Source organism: Oncorhynchus masou, chromosome 9 (assembly GCF_036934945.1).
Source record: "Oncorhynchus masou masou isolate Uvic2021 chromosome 9, UVic_Omas_1.1, whole genome shotgun sequence".
Classification (NCBI taxonomy): Eukaryota; Metazoa; Chordata; class Actinopteri; order Salmoniformes; family Salmonidae; genus Oncorhynchus; species Oncorhynchus masou.
The window spans coordinates 781,224-799,124 of NC_088220.1; the positions used below are offsets into that span (position 1 = coordinate 781,224).

At 50.7% G+C, this 17,901-nt stretch overlaps 1 protein-coding gene across 1 annotated transcript; it reads left to right on the forward strand.

Annotated features, from left to right (window-relative positions):
- Positions 1–12,997: 12,997 nt before the first annotated feature.
- On the forward strand, positions 12,998–16,241 carry LOC135545420 (transcriptional regulator ATRX-like). Its single transcript, XM_064973027.1, has 4 exons — positions 12,998–13,114; positions 13,333–13,461; positions 13,933–16,052; positions 16,221–16,241. Exons 1-3 carry the CDS (start codon positions 13,049–13,051, stop codon positions 14,161–14,163), a joined length of 426 nt encoding a protein of 141 aa, XP_064829099.1. The 5' UTR covers positions 12,998–13,048; the 3' UTR covers positions 14,164–16,052; positions 16,221–16,241.
- The last annotated feature ends 1,660 nt before the right edge of the window (positions 16,242–17,901 follow it).

The following is a 17,901-nucleotide window of genomic DNA, read 5'->3' on the forward strand; positions in this document are numbered from 1 at the left end:
CCTCTCTATCCCCCTCCCCAGTCCTCTCTATCCCCCTCCCCAGTCCTCTCTATCCCCCTCCCCAGTCCTCTCTATCCCCTCTCCCCAGTCCTCTCTATCCCCTCTCCCCAGTCCTCTCTATCCCCCTTCCCCAGTCCTCTCTATCCCCCCTCCCCAGTCCTCTCTATCCCCCCCCCCAGTCCTCTCTATCCCCTCTCCCCAGTCCTCTCTATCCCCCCTCCCCAGTCCTCTCTATCCCCCTCCCCAGTCCTCTCTATCCCCCTCCCTAGTCCTCTCTATCCCCTCTCCCCAGTCCTCTCTATCCCACTTCCCCAGTCCTCTCTATCCCCCCTCCCCAGTCCTCTCTATCCCCCTCCCCAGTCCTCTCTATCCCCCTCCCCAGTCCTCTCTATCCCCCTTCCCCAGTCCTCTATCCCCCCCCCAGTCCCCAGTCCTCTCTATCCCCCCTCCCCAGTCCTCTATCCCCCTCCCCCAGTCCTCTCTATCCCCCTCCCCAGTCCTCTCTATCCCCCCTCCCCAGTCCTCTCTATCCCCCTTCCCCAGTCCTCTCTATCCCCCTTCCCCAGTCCTCTCTATGCCCCTTCCCCAGTCCTCTCTATGCCCCTTCCCCAGTCCTCTCTATGCCCCTTCCCCAGTCCTCTCTATCCCACTTCCCCAGTCCTCTCTATGCCCCTTCCCCAGTCCTCTCTATCCCCCTTCCCCAGTCCTCTCTATCCCCCCTCCCCAGTCCTCTCTATCCCCCTCTCCCCAGTCCTCTCTATCCCCCTCCCCAGTCCTCTCTATCCCCCCCCAGTTCCCCAGTCCTCTCTATCCCCTTCCCCAGTCCTCTCTATCCCCCTCCCCAGTCCTCTCTATCCCCCCTCCCCAGTCCTCTCTATCCCCCTTCCCCAGTCCTCTCTATCCCCCCTCCCCAGTCCTCTCTATCCCCCCTCCCCAGTCCTCTCTATCCCCCCTCCCCAGTCCTCTCTATCCCCCTTCCCCAGTCCTCTCTATCCCCCCTCCCCAGTCCTCTCTATCCCCCTTCCCCAGTCCTCTCTATCCCCCTTCCCCAGTCCTCTCTCCCCCTTCCCCAGTCCTCTCTATCCCCCTTCCCCAGTCCCTCTATCCCCCCTCCCCAGTCCTCTCTATCCCCCCCCCCCCCAGTCCTCTCTATCCCCCCCCCCCCCAGTCCTCTCTATCCCCCTTCCCCAGTCCTCTCTATCCCCCTTCCCCAGTCCTCTCTATCCCCCCCCAGTCCCCAGTCCCCTCCCCAGTATCCCCCCTCCCCAGTCCTCTCTATCCCCCCTCCCCAGTCCTCTCTATCCCCTCTCCCCAGTCCTCTCTATCCCCCCTCCCCAGTCCTCTCTATCCCCCTTCCCCAGTCCTCTCTATCCCCCTCCCCAGTCCTCTCTATCCCCCTCCCCAGTCCTCTCTATCCCCCTTCCCCAGTCCTCTCTATCCCCCTTCCCCAGTCCTCTCTATCCCCCTTCCCCAGTCCTCTCTATCCCCCTTCCCCAGTCCTCTCTATCCCCCTTCCCCAGTCCTCTCTATCCCCCTCCCCAGTCCTCTCTATCCCCTCTCCCCAGTCCTCTCTATCCCCCTTCCCCAGTCCTCTCTATCCCCCTTCCCCAGTCCTCTCTATCCCCCTTCCCCAGTCCTCTCTATCCCCCTCCCCAGTCCTCTCTATCCCCCTTCCCCAGTCCTCTCTATCCCCCTTCCCCAGTCCTCTCTATCCCCCTCCCCAGTCCTCTCTATCCCCTCTCCCCAGTCCTCTCTATCCCCCTTCCCCAGTCCTCTCTATCCCCCTTCCCCAGTCCTCTCTATCCCCCTTCCCCAGTCCTCTCTATCCCCCTTCCCCAGTCCTCTCTATCCCCCTTCCCCAGTCCTCTCTATCCCCCTTCCCCAGTCCTCTCTATCCCCAGGTGACCGCTCCGCTACCATACCCAGGTGACCGCTCCGCTACCATACCCAGGTGACCGCTCCCCTACCATACCCAGGTGACCGCTCCCCTACTATACCCAGGTGACCGCTCCGCTACCATACCCAGGTGACCGCTCCCCTACTATACCCAGGTGACCTCTCCACTACTATACCCAGGTGACCGCTCCACTACTATACCCAGATGACCGCTCCCCTACTATACCCAGGTGACCGCTCCACTACTATACCCAGGTGACCGCTCCGCTACTATACCCAGGTGACCGCTCCGCTACTATACCCAGGTGACCGCTCCACTACTATACCCAGATGACCGCTCCCCTACTATACCCAGATGACCGCTCCGCTACTATACCCAGGTGACCGCTCCACTACTATACCCAGGTGACCGCTCCCCTACTATACCCAGGTGACCTCTCCACTACTATACCCAGGTGACCGCTCCACTACTATACCCAGGTGACCTCTCCGCTGCTATACCCAGGTGACCGCTCCCCTACTATACCCAGGTGACCTCTCCACTACTATACCCAGGTGACCGCTCCACTGCTATACCCAGGTGACCTCTCCGCTGCTATACCCAGGTGACCGCTCCCCTACTATACCCAGGTGACCGCTCCACTACTATACCCAGGTGACCTCTCCGCTGCTATACCCAGGTGACCGCTCCCCTACTATACCCAGGTGACCGCTCCACTACTATACCCAGGTGACCTCTCCGCTGCTATACCCAGGTGACCGCTCCACTACTATACCCAGGTGACCGCTCCGCTACTATACCCAGGTGACCTCTCCGCTGCTATACCCAGGTGACCGCTCCGCTACTATACCCAGGTGACCTCTCCACTACTATACCCAGGTGACCGCTCCACTGCTATACCCAGGTGACCTCTCCGCTGCTATACCCAGGTGACCGCTCCCCTACTATACCCAGGTGACCGCTCCACTACTATACCCAGGTGACCTCTCCGCTGCTATACCCAGGTGACCGCTCCCCTACTATACCCAGGTGACCGCTCCACTACTATACCCAGGTGACCTCTCCGCTGCTATACCCAGGTGACCGCTCCCCTACTATACCCAGGTGACCGCTCCACTACTATACCCAGGTGACCGCTCCACTACTATACCCAGGTGACCGCTCCCCTACTATACCCAGGTGACCGCTCCCCTACTATACCCAGGTGACCGCTCCACTACTATACCCAGGTGACCGCTCCCCTACTATACCCAGGTGACCGCTCCCCTACTATACCCAGGTGACCGCTCCACTACTATACCCAGGTGACCGCTCCGCTACCATACCCAGGTGACCGCTCCCCTACTATACCCAGGTGACCGCTCCCCTACTATACCCAGGTGACCGCTCCCCTACTATACCCAGGTGACCGCTCCGCTACTATACCCAGGTGACCGCTCCCCTACTATACCCAGGTGACCGCTCCCCTACTATACCCAGGTGACCGCTCCCCTACTATACCCAGGTGACCGCTCCCCTACTATACCCAGGTGACCGCTCCCCTACTATACCCAGGTGACCGCTCCCCTACTATACCCAGGTGACCGCTCCGCTACTATACCCAGATGACCGCTCCGCTACCCAGATGACCGCTCCACTACTATACCCAGATGACCGCTCCGCTACTATACCCAGGTGACCGCTCCCCTACTATACCCAGGTGACCGCTCCACTACTATACCCAGGTGACCGCTCCACTACTATACCCAGGTGACCGCTCCGCTACCATACCCAGGTGACCGCTCCCCTACTATACCCAGGTGACCGCTCCCCTACTATACCCAGGTGACCGCTCCCCTACTATACCCAGGTGACCGCTCCGCTACTATACCCAGGTGACCGCTCCCCTACTATACCCAGGTGACCGCTCCCCTACTATACCCAGGTGACCGCTCCCCTACTATACCCAGGTGACCGCTCCCCTACTATACCCAGGTGACCGCTCCCCTACTATACCCAGGTGACCGCTCCCCTACTATACCCAGGTGACCGCTCCACTACTATACCCAGGTGACCGCTCCGCTACCATACCCAGGTGACCGCTCCCCTACTATACCCAGGTGACCGCTCCGCTACCCAGATGACCGCTCCACTACTATACCCAGATGACCGCTCCGCTACTATACCCAGGTGACCGCTCCACTACTATACCCAGGTGACCGCTCCACTACTATACCCAGGTGACCTCTCCGCTGCTATACCCAGGTGACCGCTCCCCTACCATACCCAGGTGACCTCTCCGCTGCTATACCCAGGTGACCGCTCCCCTACCATACCCAGGTGACCTCTCCGCTGCTATACCCAGGTGACCGCTCCACTACTATACCCAGGTGACCGCTCCACTACTATACCCAGGTGACCGCTCCACTGCTATACCCAGGTGACCGCTCCCCTACTATACCCAGGTGACCGCTCCGCTACTATACCCAGATGACCGCTCCGCTACCCAGATGACCGCTCCACTACTATACCCAGATGACCGCTCCGTTACTATACCCAGGTGACCGCTCCACTACTATACCCAGGTGACCGCTCCACTACTATACCCAGGTGACCTCTCCGCTGCTATACCCAGGTGACCGCTCCCCTACCATACCCAGGTGACCTCTCCGCTGCTATACCCAGGTGACCGCTCCCCTACCATACCCAGGTGACCTCTCCGCTGCTATACCCAGGTGACCGCTCCACTACTATACCCAGGTGACCGCTCCCCTACTATACCCAGGTGACCGCTCCCCTACTATACCCAGGTGACCGCTCCCCTACTATACCCAGGTGACCGCTCCACTACTATACCCAGGTGACCGCTCCACTGCTATACCCAGGTGACCGCTCCCCTACTATACCCAGGTGACCGCTCCACTGCCATACCCAGGTGACCGCTCCACTACCCAGGTGACCGCTCCCCTACCATACCCAGGTGACCTCTCCGCTGCTATACCCAGGTGACCGCTCCACTACTATACCCAGGTGACCGCTCCCCTACTATACCCAGGTGACCTCTCCGCTGCTATACCCAGGTGACCGCTCCACTACTATACCCAGGTGACCGCTCCCCTACTATACCCAGGTGACCGCTCCACTGCCATACCCAGGTGACCTCTCCGCTGCTGTACCCAGGTGACCGCTCCCCTACCATACCCAGGTGACCTCTCCGCTGCTATACCCAGGTGACCGCTCCACTACTATACCCAGGTGACCGCTCCCCTACTATACCCAGGTGACCGCTCCACTACTATACCCAGGTGACCTCTCCGCTGCTGTACCCAGGTGACCGCTCCCCTACCATACCCAGGTGACCTCTCCGCTGCTATACCCAGGTGACCGCTCCACTACTATACCCAGGTGACCGCTCCACTGCCATACCCAGGTGACCTCTCCGCTGCTGTACCCAGGTGACCGCTCCCCTACCATACCCAGGTGACCTCTCCGCTGCTATACCCAGGTGACCGCTCCACTACTATACCCAGGTGACCGCTCCCCTACTATACCCAGGTGACCTCTCCGCTGCTGTACCCAGGTGACCGCTCCCCTACCATACCCAGGTGACCTCTCCGCTGCTATACCCAGGTGACCGCTCCACTACTATACCCAGGTGACCGCTCCCCTACCATACCCAGGTGACCTCTCCGCTGCTATACCCAGGTGACCGCTCCACTACTATACCCAGGTGACCGCTCCCCTACCATACCCAGGTGACCTCTCCGCTGCTATACCCAGGTGACCGCTCCACTACTATACCCAGGTGACCGCTCCCCTGCTATACCCAGGTGACCGCTCCACTACTATACCCAGGTGACCGCTCCCCTGCTATACCCAGGTGACCGCTCCGTTACCCAGGTGACCGCTCCCCTACTATACCCAGGTGACCGCTCCGCTACTATACCCAGGTGACCGCTCCACTACTATACCCAGGTGACCGCTCCACTACTATACCCAGGTGACCGCTCCACTACTATACCCAGGTGACCGCTCCACTACTATACCCAGGTGACCGCTCCACTGCCATACCCAGGTGACCGCTCCTCTGCTATACCCAGGTGACCGCTCCTCTGCTGTACCCAGGTGACCGCTCCTCTGCTATACCCAGGTGACCGCTCCACTACTATACCCAGGTGACCTCTCCGCTGCTATACCCAGGTGACCGCTCCACTACTATACCCAGGTGACCGCTCCTCTGCTATACCCAGGTGACCGCTCCTCTGCTATACCCAGGTGACCGCTCCTCTGCTATACCCAGGTGACCGCTCCACTACTATACCCAGGTGACCGCTCCCCTGCTATACCCAGGTGACCGCTCCACTGCTATACCCAGGTGACCGCTCCTCTGCTATACCCAGGTGACCGCTCCACTACTATACCCAGGTGACCTCTCCGCTGCTATACCCAGGTGACCGCTCCCCTACTATACCCAGGTGACCGCTCCACTACTATACCCAGGTGACCGCTCCCCTACTATACCCAGGTGACCGCTCCACTACTATACCCAGGTGACCGCTCCCCTACTATACCCAGGTGACCGCTCCACTACTATACCCAGGTGACCGCTCCACTACTATACCCAGGTGACCGCTCCACTACTATACCCAGGTGACCGCTCCTCTGCTGTACCCAGGTGACCGCTCCACTACTATACCCAGGTGACCGCTCCACTACTATACCCAGGTGACCGCTCCTCTGCTGTACCCAGGTGACCGCTCCGCTGCTGTACCCAGGTGACCGCTCCTCTGCTGTACCCAGGTGACCGCTCCCCTACTATACCCAGGTGACCGCTCCCCTACTATACCCAGGTGACCTCTCCGCTGCTATACCCAGGTGACCTCCCGCTGCTATACCCAGGTGACCTCCCGCTGCTATACCCAGGTGACCGCTCCACTACTATACCCAGGTGACCGCTCCACTACTATACCCAGGTGACCTCCCGCTGCTGTACCCAGGTGACCGCTCCTCTGCTGTACCCAGGTGACCTCTCCGCTGCTATACCCAGGTGACCGCTCCCCTACTATACCCAGGTGACCGCTCCACTACTATACCCAGGTGACCTCTCCGCTACTATACCCAGGTGACCTCTCCGCTACTATACCCAGGTGACCTCTCCCCTACTATACCCAGGTGACCTCTCCACTGCTGTACCCAGGTGACCTCTCCACTACTATACCCAGGTGACCTCTCCGCTACTATACCCAGGTGACCTCTCCACTACTATACCCAGGTGACCTCTCCGCTACTATACCCAGGTGACCTCTCCGCTACTATACCCAGGTGACCTCTCCCCTACTATACCCAGGTGACCTCTCCACTGCTGTACCCAGGTGACCTCTCCGCTGCTGTACCCAGGTGACCTCTCCGCTGCTATACCCAGGTGACCTCTCCGCTGCTGTACCCAGGTGACCTCTCCGCTGCTATACCCAGGTGACCTCCCGCTGCTGTAGGCTGTAAGGTGTTCTGGGTGTCTGTTCAGGAGTCTGTCTCTGGCCCCTGAGTCTCAAAGCCCTACAGCCTGTATTTTCTGAATAAGGTTCAAATACTATTCGAATTCCTTCAAATACTTTTAGCATTTACTTTTGGCCTGCCTGTAGTGTCAGATGGGTGGGGTTTGCAATTTTGCGACGAGTCTATTGGTTCAATAATCAAGGCAAGCTTTATCAATCCCAGAAAAAGGTGTCTGAAATGGGTCTGCCCGGCAGCGGTCGACCTGTCTTCCCTCTTTAGAGAAATAGTATTGGTCGAAAGAGTGGAGAGCACGCCCCCATCCACATCACCAGGGCTGGAGTGGAGCGCGACGAGAGGTCGAAGGTCCTTCACATCACTTAACATGGTCCACACGCACCACCACAGTTACGAAGAGGGCACGGTAGCGCCTCGAGCCCCTCGGGGGGCTGAAAAGATTTGTCATGGGCACCTCCGATCCTCAAAGTTCGACAAATGCACCAACGAGAGCATCTTGACTGGCTGCATCACCGCTGGTACGGTAACTGCACCGCCCTTGACCTCAAAGCGCTACAGAAGGTGTGCCCAGTACATCCCTGCCATCCTGGACCTCTATATCAAGGCTAGAGACTCCAGCCACCCAAGCCATAGACTGTTCACTCTGCTACCGTCCAGCAAACGCTACCGAAGCATCGGCTCTCGGACCAACAGGCTCAGAGACACTCTGCTACCAAGCCAGACTGCTAAATGGACTATATATACACTCACTAGACTATATATACACCCACTAGACTATATATACACCCACTAGACTATATATACACTCACTAGACTATATATACACTCACTAGACTATATAAATATATATATATATATATATATATATATATATATATATATATATATATATATATATATATATATATATATACACTCACTAGACTATATATACACTCACTAGACTATATATATGTATATATATACACTCACGAGACTATATATATATATACACTCACGAGACTATATATATATATATATATATATATATATACACTCACTACACTATATATACACTCACTAGACTATATACACACTCACTAGACTATATACACACTCACTAGACTATATACACACTCACTAGACTATATATACACTCACTAGACTATATACACACTCACTAGACTATATACACACTCACTAGACTATATATATATAAATACACTCACTAGACTATATATACACTCACTAGACTATATATATGTATATATATACACTCACGAGACTATATATATATATATACACTCACGAGACTATATATATATATATATATATATATATATATATATATACACTCACTACACTATATATACACTCACTAGACTATATACACACTCACTAGACTATATACACACTCACTAGACTATATACACACTCACTAGACTATATATACACTCACTAGACTATATACACACTCACTAGACTATATACACACTCACTAGACTATATATATATAAATACACTCACTAGACAATATATACACACTCACTAGACTATATACACACTCACAAGACTATATATATACACTCACCAAACTATATATATATACACTCACTAGACTATATATATATACACTCACTAGACTATATATATATATACACTCACTAGACTATATATATACACTCACTAGACTATATATATACACTCACTAGACTATATATATACACTCACTAGACTATATATACACTCACTAGACTATATATATATACACTCACTAGACTATATATATATATACACTCACTAGACTATATATATATACACTCACTAGACTATATATATATACACTCACGAGACTATATATATACACTCACTAGACTATATATATACACTCACTAGACTATATATATACACTCACTAGACTATATATACACTCACTAGACTATATATATACACTCACTAGACTATATATATATACACACTCACGAGACTATATATACACACTCACGAGACTATATATATATACACTCACTAGACTATATATATACACACTCACGAGACTATATATATACACTCACTAGACTACATATATACACTCACTAGACTATATATATATATATACACACTCACGAGACTATATATACACACTCACGAGACTATATATATACACTCACTAGACTATATATATACACTCACTAGACTATATATATACACTCACTAGACTATATATATATATATATATATACACTCACTAGAATATATATATATATACACTCACTAGACTATATATACACACTCACTAGACTATATATACACACTCACAAGACTACACATATATACACTCACTAGACTATATATATATATATACACTCACTAGACTATATATATATACACTCACTAGACTATATATACACACTCACAAGACTACATATATACACTCACTAGACTATATATATACACTCACTAGACTATATATATACACTCAATAGACTATATATATATATACACACTCACTAGACTATATATACACACTCACTAGACTATATATACACACTCACTAGACTGTATATATATATACACTCACTAGACTATATATATATATACACTCACTAGACTATATATACACACTCACAAGACTACATATATACACTCACTAGACTATATATACACACTCACTATACAATATATACACACTATATACACACTCACTAGACTATATATATACACTCACTAGACTATATATATACACTCACTAGACTATATATATATATACACTCACTAGACTATATATATACACTCACTAGACTATATATACACACTCACTAGACTATATATACACACTCACTAGACAATATATACACACTATATACACACTCACTAGACTATATATACACACTCACTAGACAATATATACACACTATATACACACTCACTAGACTATATATATACACTCACTAGACTATATATATACACTCACTAGACTATATATATATATACACTCACTAGACTACACATATATACACTCACTAGACTATATATATATATATACACTCACTAGAATATATATATATATATACACTCACTAGACTATATATAGACACTCACTAGACTATATATACACACTCACAAGACTACACATATATACACTCACTAGACTATATATATACACTCACTAGACTATATATATATACACTCAATAGACTATATATATATATACACACTCACTAGACTATATATACACACTCACTAGACTATATATACACACTCACTAGACTGTATATATATACACTCACTAGACTATATATATATACACTCACTAGACTATATATACACACTCACAAGACTACATATATACACTCACTAGACTATATATACACACTCACTATACAATATATACACACTATATACACACTCACTAGACTATATATATACACTCACTAGACTATATATATATATATATACACTCACTAGACTATATATATACACTCACTAGACTATATATATATATACACACTCACTAGACAATATATACACACTATATACACACTCACTAGACTATATATATACACTCACTAGACTATATATAGACACTCACTAGACTATATATACACACTCACAAGACTACACATATATACACTCACTAGACTATATATATACACTCACTAGACTATATATATACACTCAATAGACTATATATATATATACACACTCACTAGACTATATATACACACTCACTAGACTATATATACACACTCACTAGACTGTATATATATATACACTCACTAGACTATATATATATACACTCACTAGACTATATATACACACTCACAAGACTACATATATACACTCACTAGACTATATATACACACTCACTATACAATATATACACACTATATACACACTCACTAGACTATATATACACACTCACTAGACAATATATACACACTATATACACACTCACTAGACTATATATATACACTCACTAGACTATATATATACACTCACTAGACTATATATATATACACTCACTAGACTATATATACACACTCACTAGACTATATATATACACTCACTAGACTATATATATATATATATACACTCACTAGACTATATATATATACACTCACTAGACTATATATACACACTCACGAGACTATAAATACACGTGATATACACACTCACATGCTGTTGTGCAAATGGACAAAACAGGTTTAAATTATAGGCAATTCGCAAGACACCCCCAATAAAGGAGTGGTTCTGCAGGTGGTGAACACAGAGCACTTCTCAGTTCCTATGCTTCCTGGCTGATGTTTTGGTCACTTTTGAATGCTGGCGATGCTTTCACTCTAATTGTAGCATGAGACGGAGTCTCCAAACCACACAAGTGGCTCAGGTAGTGCAGCTCATCCAGGATGGCACATCAATGCGAGCTGTGGCAAGAAGGTTTGCTGTGTCTGTCAGCGTAGTGTCCAGAGCATGGAGGCGCTACCAGGAGACAGGCCAGTACATCAGGAGACGTGGAGGAGGCCGTAGGAGGGCAACAACCCATCAGCAGGACCGCTACTTCTGCCTTTGTGCAAGGAGGAGCACTGCCAGAGCCCTGCAAAATGACCTCCAGCAGGCCACAAATGTGCATATGTCTGCTCAAACGGTCAGAAACAGACTCCATGAGGGTGGTATGAGGGCCCGACGTCCACAGGTGGGGGTTTCACAGATGAAAGCAGGTTCACACTGAGCACATGTGACAGAGTCTGGAGACGCCGTGGAGAACGTTCTGCTGCCTGCAACATCCTCCAGCATGACCGGTTTGGCAGTGGGTCAGTCATGGTGTGGGGTGGCACTTCTTTGGGGGGCTGCACAGCCCTCCATGTGCTCGCCAGAGGCCATTAGGTACCGAGATGAGATCCTCAGACCCCTTGTGAGACCATATGCTGGTGCGGTTGGCCCTGGGTTCCTCCTAATGCAAGACAATGCTCGACCTCATGTGGCTGGAGTGTGTCAGCAGTTCCTGCAAGAGGAAGGCATTGATGCTATGGACTGGCCCGCCCGTTCCCCAGACCTGAATCCAATTGAGCACATCTGGGACATCATGTCTCGCTCCATCCACCAACACCACGTTGCACCACAGACTGTCCAGGAGTTGGCGGATGCTTTAGTCCAGGTCTGGGAGGAGATCCCTCAGGAGACCATCCGTCACCTCATCAGGAGCATGCCCAGGCGTTGTAGGGAGGTCATACAGGCACGTGGAGGCCACACACACTACTGAGCCTCATTTTGACTTGTTTTAAGGACATTACATCAAAGTTGGATCAGCCTGTAGTGTGGTTTTCCACTTTAATTTTGAGTGTGACTCAAATCCAGACCTCCATGGGTTGATACATTTGATTTCCAATTTTCATTTTTGTGTGATTTTGTTGTCAGCACATTCAACTATGTAAAGAAAAAAGTATTTAATAAGAATATTTCATTCATTCAGATCTAGCATGTTATTTTAGTGTTCCCTTTATTTTTTTGAGCAGTGTATTTAGAGGGTTAAATCGGGCCGGACCACTGGAATGTGTGTTTTGATGTTTCTATTGGATCTGGTTTTAATTGGGATTTCCCAGCATCCCTTGAGATAGGCTGGGGCAGAAACGTTACCCTTTCCTATGTCTGTAGGAGTTGATTAACCAGGGCCGTCAGAAGGTGATGGAGGCCACCAACGCTCTCAAGTTCCTCCCCAGAGAATCTCTAGAGGACACCATCGGGAGAGTGGTGAGGAGAGGGGGAGAGAGGGAGGAGGGGGTGTCATGTTTTGTATTGCTGCTGGACTCCTACCTACCGTCACTTCAGGGTTTGTTTTCCCCCATAGAACCTGTATTGAAAACTTCAGGTGTGAAGATGTTTAATGGTTTGTTGTCCGTGCTGTGACCAGTCTCCTCTTCCTCTCCCCACTCTCCTCTTCCTCTCCCCACTCTCCTCTTCCTCTCCAGTGGAAGGAGAACCCAGCCCTCACGGAGTCCCAGGTCCAGGCCATGGCTCTGGGGAGACAGGCCAGTGTAGAGATGGAGCTCAACCACAGAGAAGCTGTCTACAGAGACGTCCTCAACAAGCAACAGACTGTAAGATCACAACTTTACACGTTTTCTTTCCACCTGCTATCTTAATCTCACCTGCTTCTTTTTCTAGTGTTCAGGCTGACCACCACCTAGCCTCTCTAACCTCTCTCTCTCTGATGGACCCTGAGAAGTCCTGACCTCTCTCTCTCCATCTCTCTCTGATGGACCCTGAGAAGTCCTGACCTCTCTCTCTCCATCTCTCTCTGATGGACCCTGAGAAGTGCTGATCTCTCTCTCCATCTCTCTCTGATGGACCCTGAGAAGTCCTGACCTCTCTCTCTCCATCTCTCTCTGATGGACCCTGAGAAGTGCTGATCTCTCTCTCTCCATCTCTCTCTGATGGACCCTGAGAAGTGCTGATCTCTCTCTCTCCATCTCTCTCTGATGGACCCTGAGAAGTGCTGATCTCTCTCTCTCCATCTCTCTCTGATGGACCCTGAGAAGTCCTGACCTCTCTCTCCCTCCCCTCCACAGCTAATGATGTACGTTCAGAAGGTGATCACCAACAGGAAGGTGAGAGAGCAGCAGATCGCCATGGCCAACCAGGCCCAGCTGATGAGCCAGATGAACGGCATGCTGGGAGCTGGAGGGATGAGCCAGATGGAACTCTTGGGGTTGTACCAACAGCTGGGGGCGCTACAGGGTCATCCCACCCACCCCTCCATGGGCGGCAAGAACCCCGGCCCCTCCAAGGGCAACCTGTAAGGGGAGGGGGACCCAGGGCGTACCCTACATAGTGCACTATCCACTATCCATATTGGCTGAGTGCGCAACGTTAGACCAATGTAGCGAATATGGTTCCATTTGTGACCCGGACTGCCCCCTCGATGTCTCAGTAGGTTGCTCCCTAATGCTGCTCTGTCTCCTATGTAGTGCACTAGATGGAGCCCGAAGCCCCAGGGTTTTGGTTAGAAGTAGTGCACTATGTAGGGGATAGGGGTGTGTGATCTGGGAACGTAGCCGCTGCCTTACAACCCTTCACTGGGGAGGTGAGAGACGACACAGAGAGAAGGGTCTCGGAGCCCCTCACCACTCCTTCCAGCTCTCCTGTCTCCTGAAGCAGGGAGTGACATGACTTGTATAGGGACTATATGAAGGGGTTTTAGCAATTTCATATATTATATTGTTATTATTATTATTATATTATCATTATATTCTGTATATAACGCATTCATGTTATTCAGGTTCTCTCCTATAGTTCACATGTATTTAAAGGAAAAACGTTAAGCATTGCGTTATTCTTTCTCCTTAAAGGAGGGGTTGTTTAATGAATAGATTTTTCTGTAAGTTGTGTTTTTTTATACAGTTTTAATGAATGTCTATCTAAAGAACCCCCAGAGTGGGATCACAGTGCTGACTAATTGGTGACGGGACTATTTTAGGATATTAAACCGCTACAAGATGCGATCCCTCTAGCGGACGGACACGCAGGCTAGCGGACGGACACGCAGGCTAGCGGACGGACACGCAGGCTAGCGGACGGACACGCAGGCTAGCGGACGGACACGCAGGCTAGCGGACGGACACGCAGGCTAGCGGACGGACACGCATCCAGCGATGCTGGTGTCCGCAAACTATTTTGGGAGATTTTGATGCATAGCCATGACAAGAAAAAACTATAACATTCAAATAAAAATTAGGGCCAGATTTCCATTTCCTAAAGTTTTGTGTAAATGAGATTTGAGAATGATTTTTCTATCAGCTTGTGGCTCTTACTATTACCACTGTTTGTCTCATGGTTATTATGATGGTAATATGGAATGCTCTTGTAGTTAAAACACACTGCCTCCCCCCCTGTCTCTCACCCCTCGCTCACTTCCCCGGGACTCTCGCTCTTTGTAAAGCTCATGCTCTTGTTGTCAAGTTGTTGCCTAGCGTAGCTCCATATCCCAGGGTGCTGTTCATCCTTCTCTTTCTGTTCCACTTGTTGCATCCTAATCCAACCCTGGTGGAGGACTGGGTCGACAGGAGGTTGTCTGACCTGGTCGACAGGAGGTTGTCTGACCTGGTCGACAGGAGGTTGTCTGACCTGGTCGACAGGAGGTTGCCTGACCTGGTCGACAGGAGGTTGCCTGACCTGGTCGACAGGAGGTTGCCTGACCTGGTCGACAGGAGGTTGCCTGACCTGGTCGACAGGAGGTTGTCTGACCTGGTCGACAGGAGGTTGTCTGACCTGGTCGACAGGAGGTTGCCTGACCTGGTCGACAGGAGGTTGCCTGACCTGGTCGACAGGAGGTTGCCTGACCTGGTCGACAGGAGGTTGCCTGACCTGGTCGACAGGAGGTTGCCTGACCTGGTCGACAGGAGGTTGTCTGACCTGGTCGACAGGAGGTTGCCTGACCTGGTCGACAGGAGGTTGTCTGACCTGGTCGACAGGGTAGAGGAGGGGGAGGTCGGGGTGCTTCACCAAGCAAGGTCATGTCCAGCTCTTTTATTTCATTATGGGTGAACCCAGCGGGAATCCAATTCACCGTCTTGACGTTGCAGGTGCCCGGATCAACTGAGCCACAGAGGACTGAAGTTTGACACCATCTAGCTTTTAAATCAGGACCCGATTCCAGTGTGCCATTCCTTATCCAGACCTGGGTTAGCTGGTTAGCTGCACCAGACCTGGGTTAGCTGGCTAGCAGCACCAGACCTGGGTTAGCTGGCTAGCAGCACCAGACCTGGGTTAGCTGGCTAGCAGCACCAGACCTGGGTTAGCTGGCTAGCAGCACCAGACCTGGGTTAGCTGGTTAGCTGCACCAGACCTGGGTTAGCAGCACCAGGCCTGGGTTAGCTGGTTAGCTGCACCAGACCTGGGTTAGCTGGCTAGCAGCACCAGACCTGGGTTAGCTGGCTAGCAGCACCAGACCTGGGTTAGCTGGCTAGCAGCACCTTAGCTGGGTTAGCTGCACCAGACCTGGGTTAGCTGGCTAGCAGCACCAGACCTGGGTTAGCTGGTTAGCTGCACCAGACCTGGGTTAGCTGCACCAGACCTGGGTTAGCTGCACCAGACCTGGGTTAGCTGGTTAGCAGCACCAGACCTGGGTTAGCTGGCTAGCAGCACCAGACCTGGGTTAGCAGCACCAGGCCTGGGTTAGCTGGTTAGCTGCACCAGACCTGGGTTAGCAGCACCAGGCCTGGGTTAGCTGGTTAGCTGCACCAGACCTGGGTTAGCTGGCTAGCAGCACCAGACCTGGGTTAGCTGGCTAGCAGCACCAGACCTGGGTTAGCTGGCTAGCAGCACCAGACCTGGGTTAGCTGGCTAGCAGCACCTTAGCTGGGTTAGCAGCACCAGACCTGGGTTAGCTGGTTAGCTGCACCAGACCTGGGTTAGCTGGCTAGCAGCACCAGACCTGGGTTAGCTGGTTAGCTGCACCAGACCTGGGTTAGCTGCACCAGACCTGGGTTAGCAGCACCAGACCTGGGTTAGCAGCACCAGACCTGGGTTAGCAGCACCAGACCTGGGTTAGCTGCACCAGACCTGGGTTAGCTGGTTAGCAGCACCAGACCTGGGTTAGCTGCACCAGACCTGGGTTAGCAGCACCAGACCTGGGTTAGCAGCACCAGACCTGGGTTAGCTGCACCAGACCTGGGTTAGCTGGTTAGCTGCACCAGGCCTGGGTTAGCTGGCTAGCAGCACCAGACCTGGGTTAGCTGGCTAGCAGCACCTTAGCTGGGTTAGCAGCACCAGACCTGGGTTAGCAGCACCAGACCTGGGTTAGCAGCACCAGACCTGGGTTAGCTGGTTAGCAACACCAGACCTGGGGTTAGCAGCACCAGACCTGAGCTAGCTGGTTAGCTCAGTGCTATAGTCTCCACTCAGGCTACCTGTTCTCTACTATAGTCTCCACCCAGGCTACCTGTTCTCTACTATAGTCTCCACCCAGGCTACCTGTTCTCTACTAAGGCACATGTTTATTTTCCTAAATAAAAGTCAGTGTTGTCGGTGTTAAGAGGAGGAAGTGATGACTATGACCTGATCGCCCGGAGACACAGTAAAGTGTAACCTCCCACTCCACTACCAAGGGTGTTCTTCTCATGTTTAGCAAATACACCAACTAGTTTTTGTTGCCATTCATTGATTAATCTGACTGGCTAAGATCTTGAAAAGTATTTAAAATAACATTTAATAAAGTGACCAAAAGGGTGAACACCTTTTTTTGTGGGTTTTCTTTCACTGACTACACCACAGGGAATACCGACTACACCACGGGGAATACCGACTACACCACAGGGAATACCGACTACACCACGGGGAATACCGACTACACCACAGGGAATACCGACTACACCACGGGGAATACCGACTACACCACAGGGAATATTGACTACACCCCAAGAATACTGACTACACCACGGGGAATACCGACTACACCACGGGGAATACCGACTACACCACGGGGAATACCGACTACACCACGGGGAATACCGACTACACCACGGGGAATACCGACTACA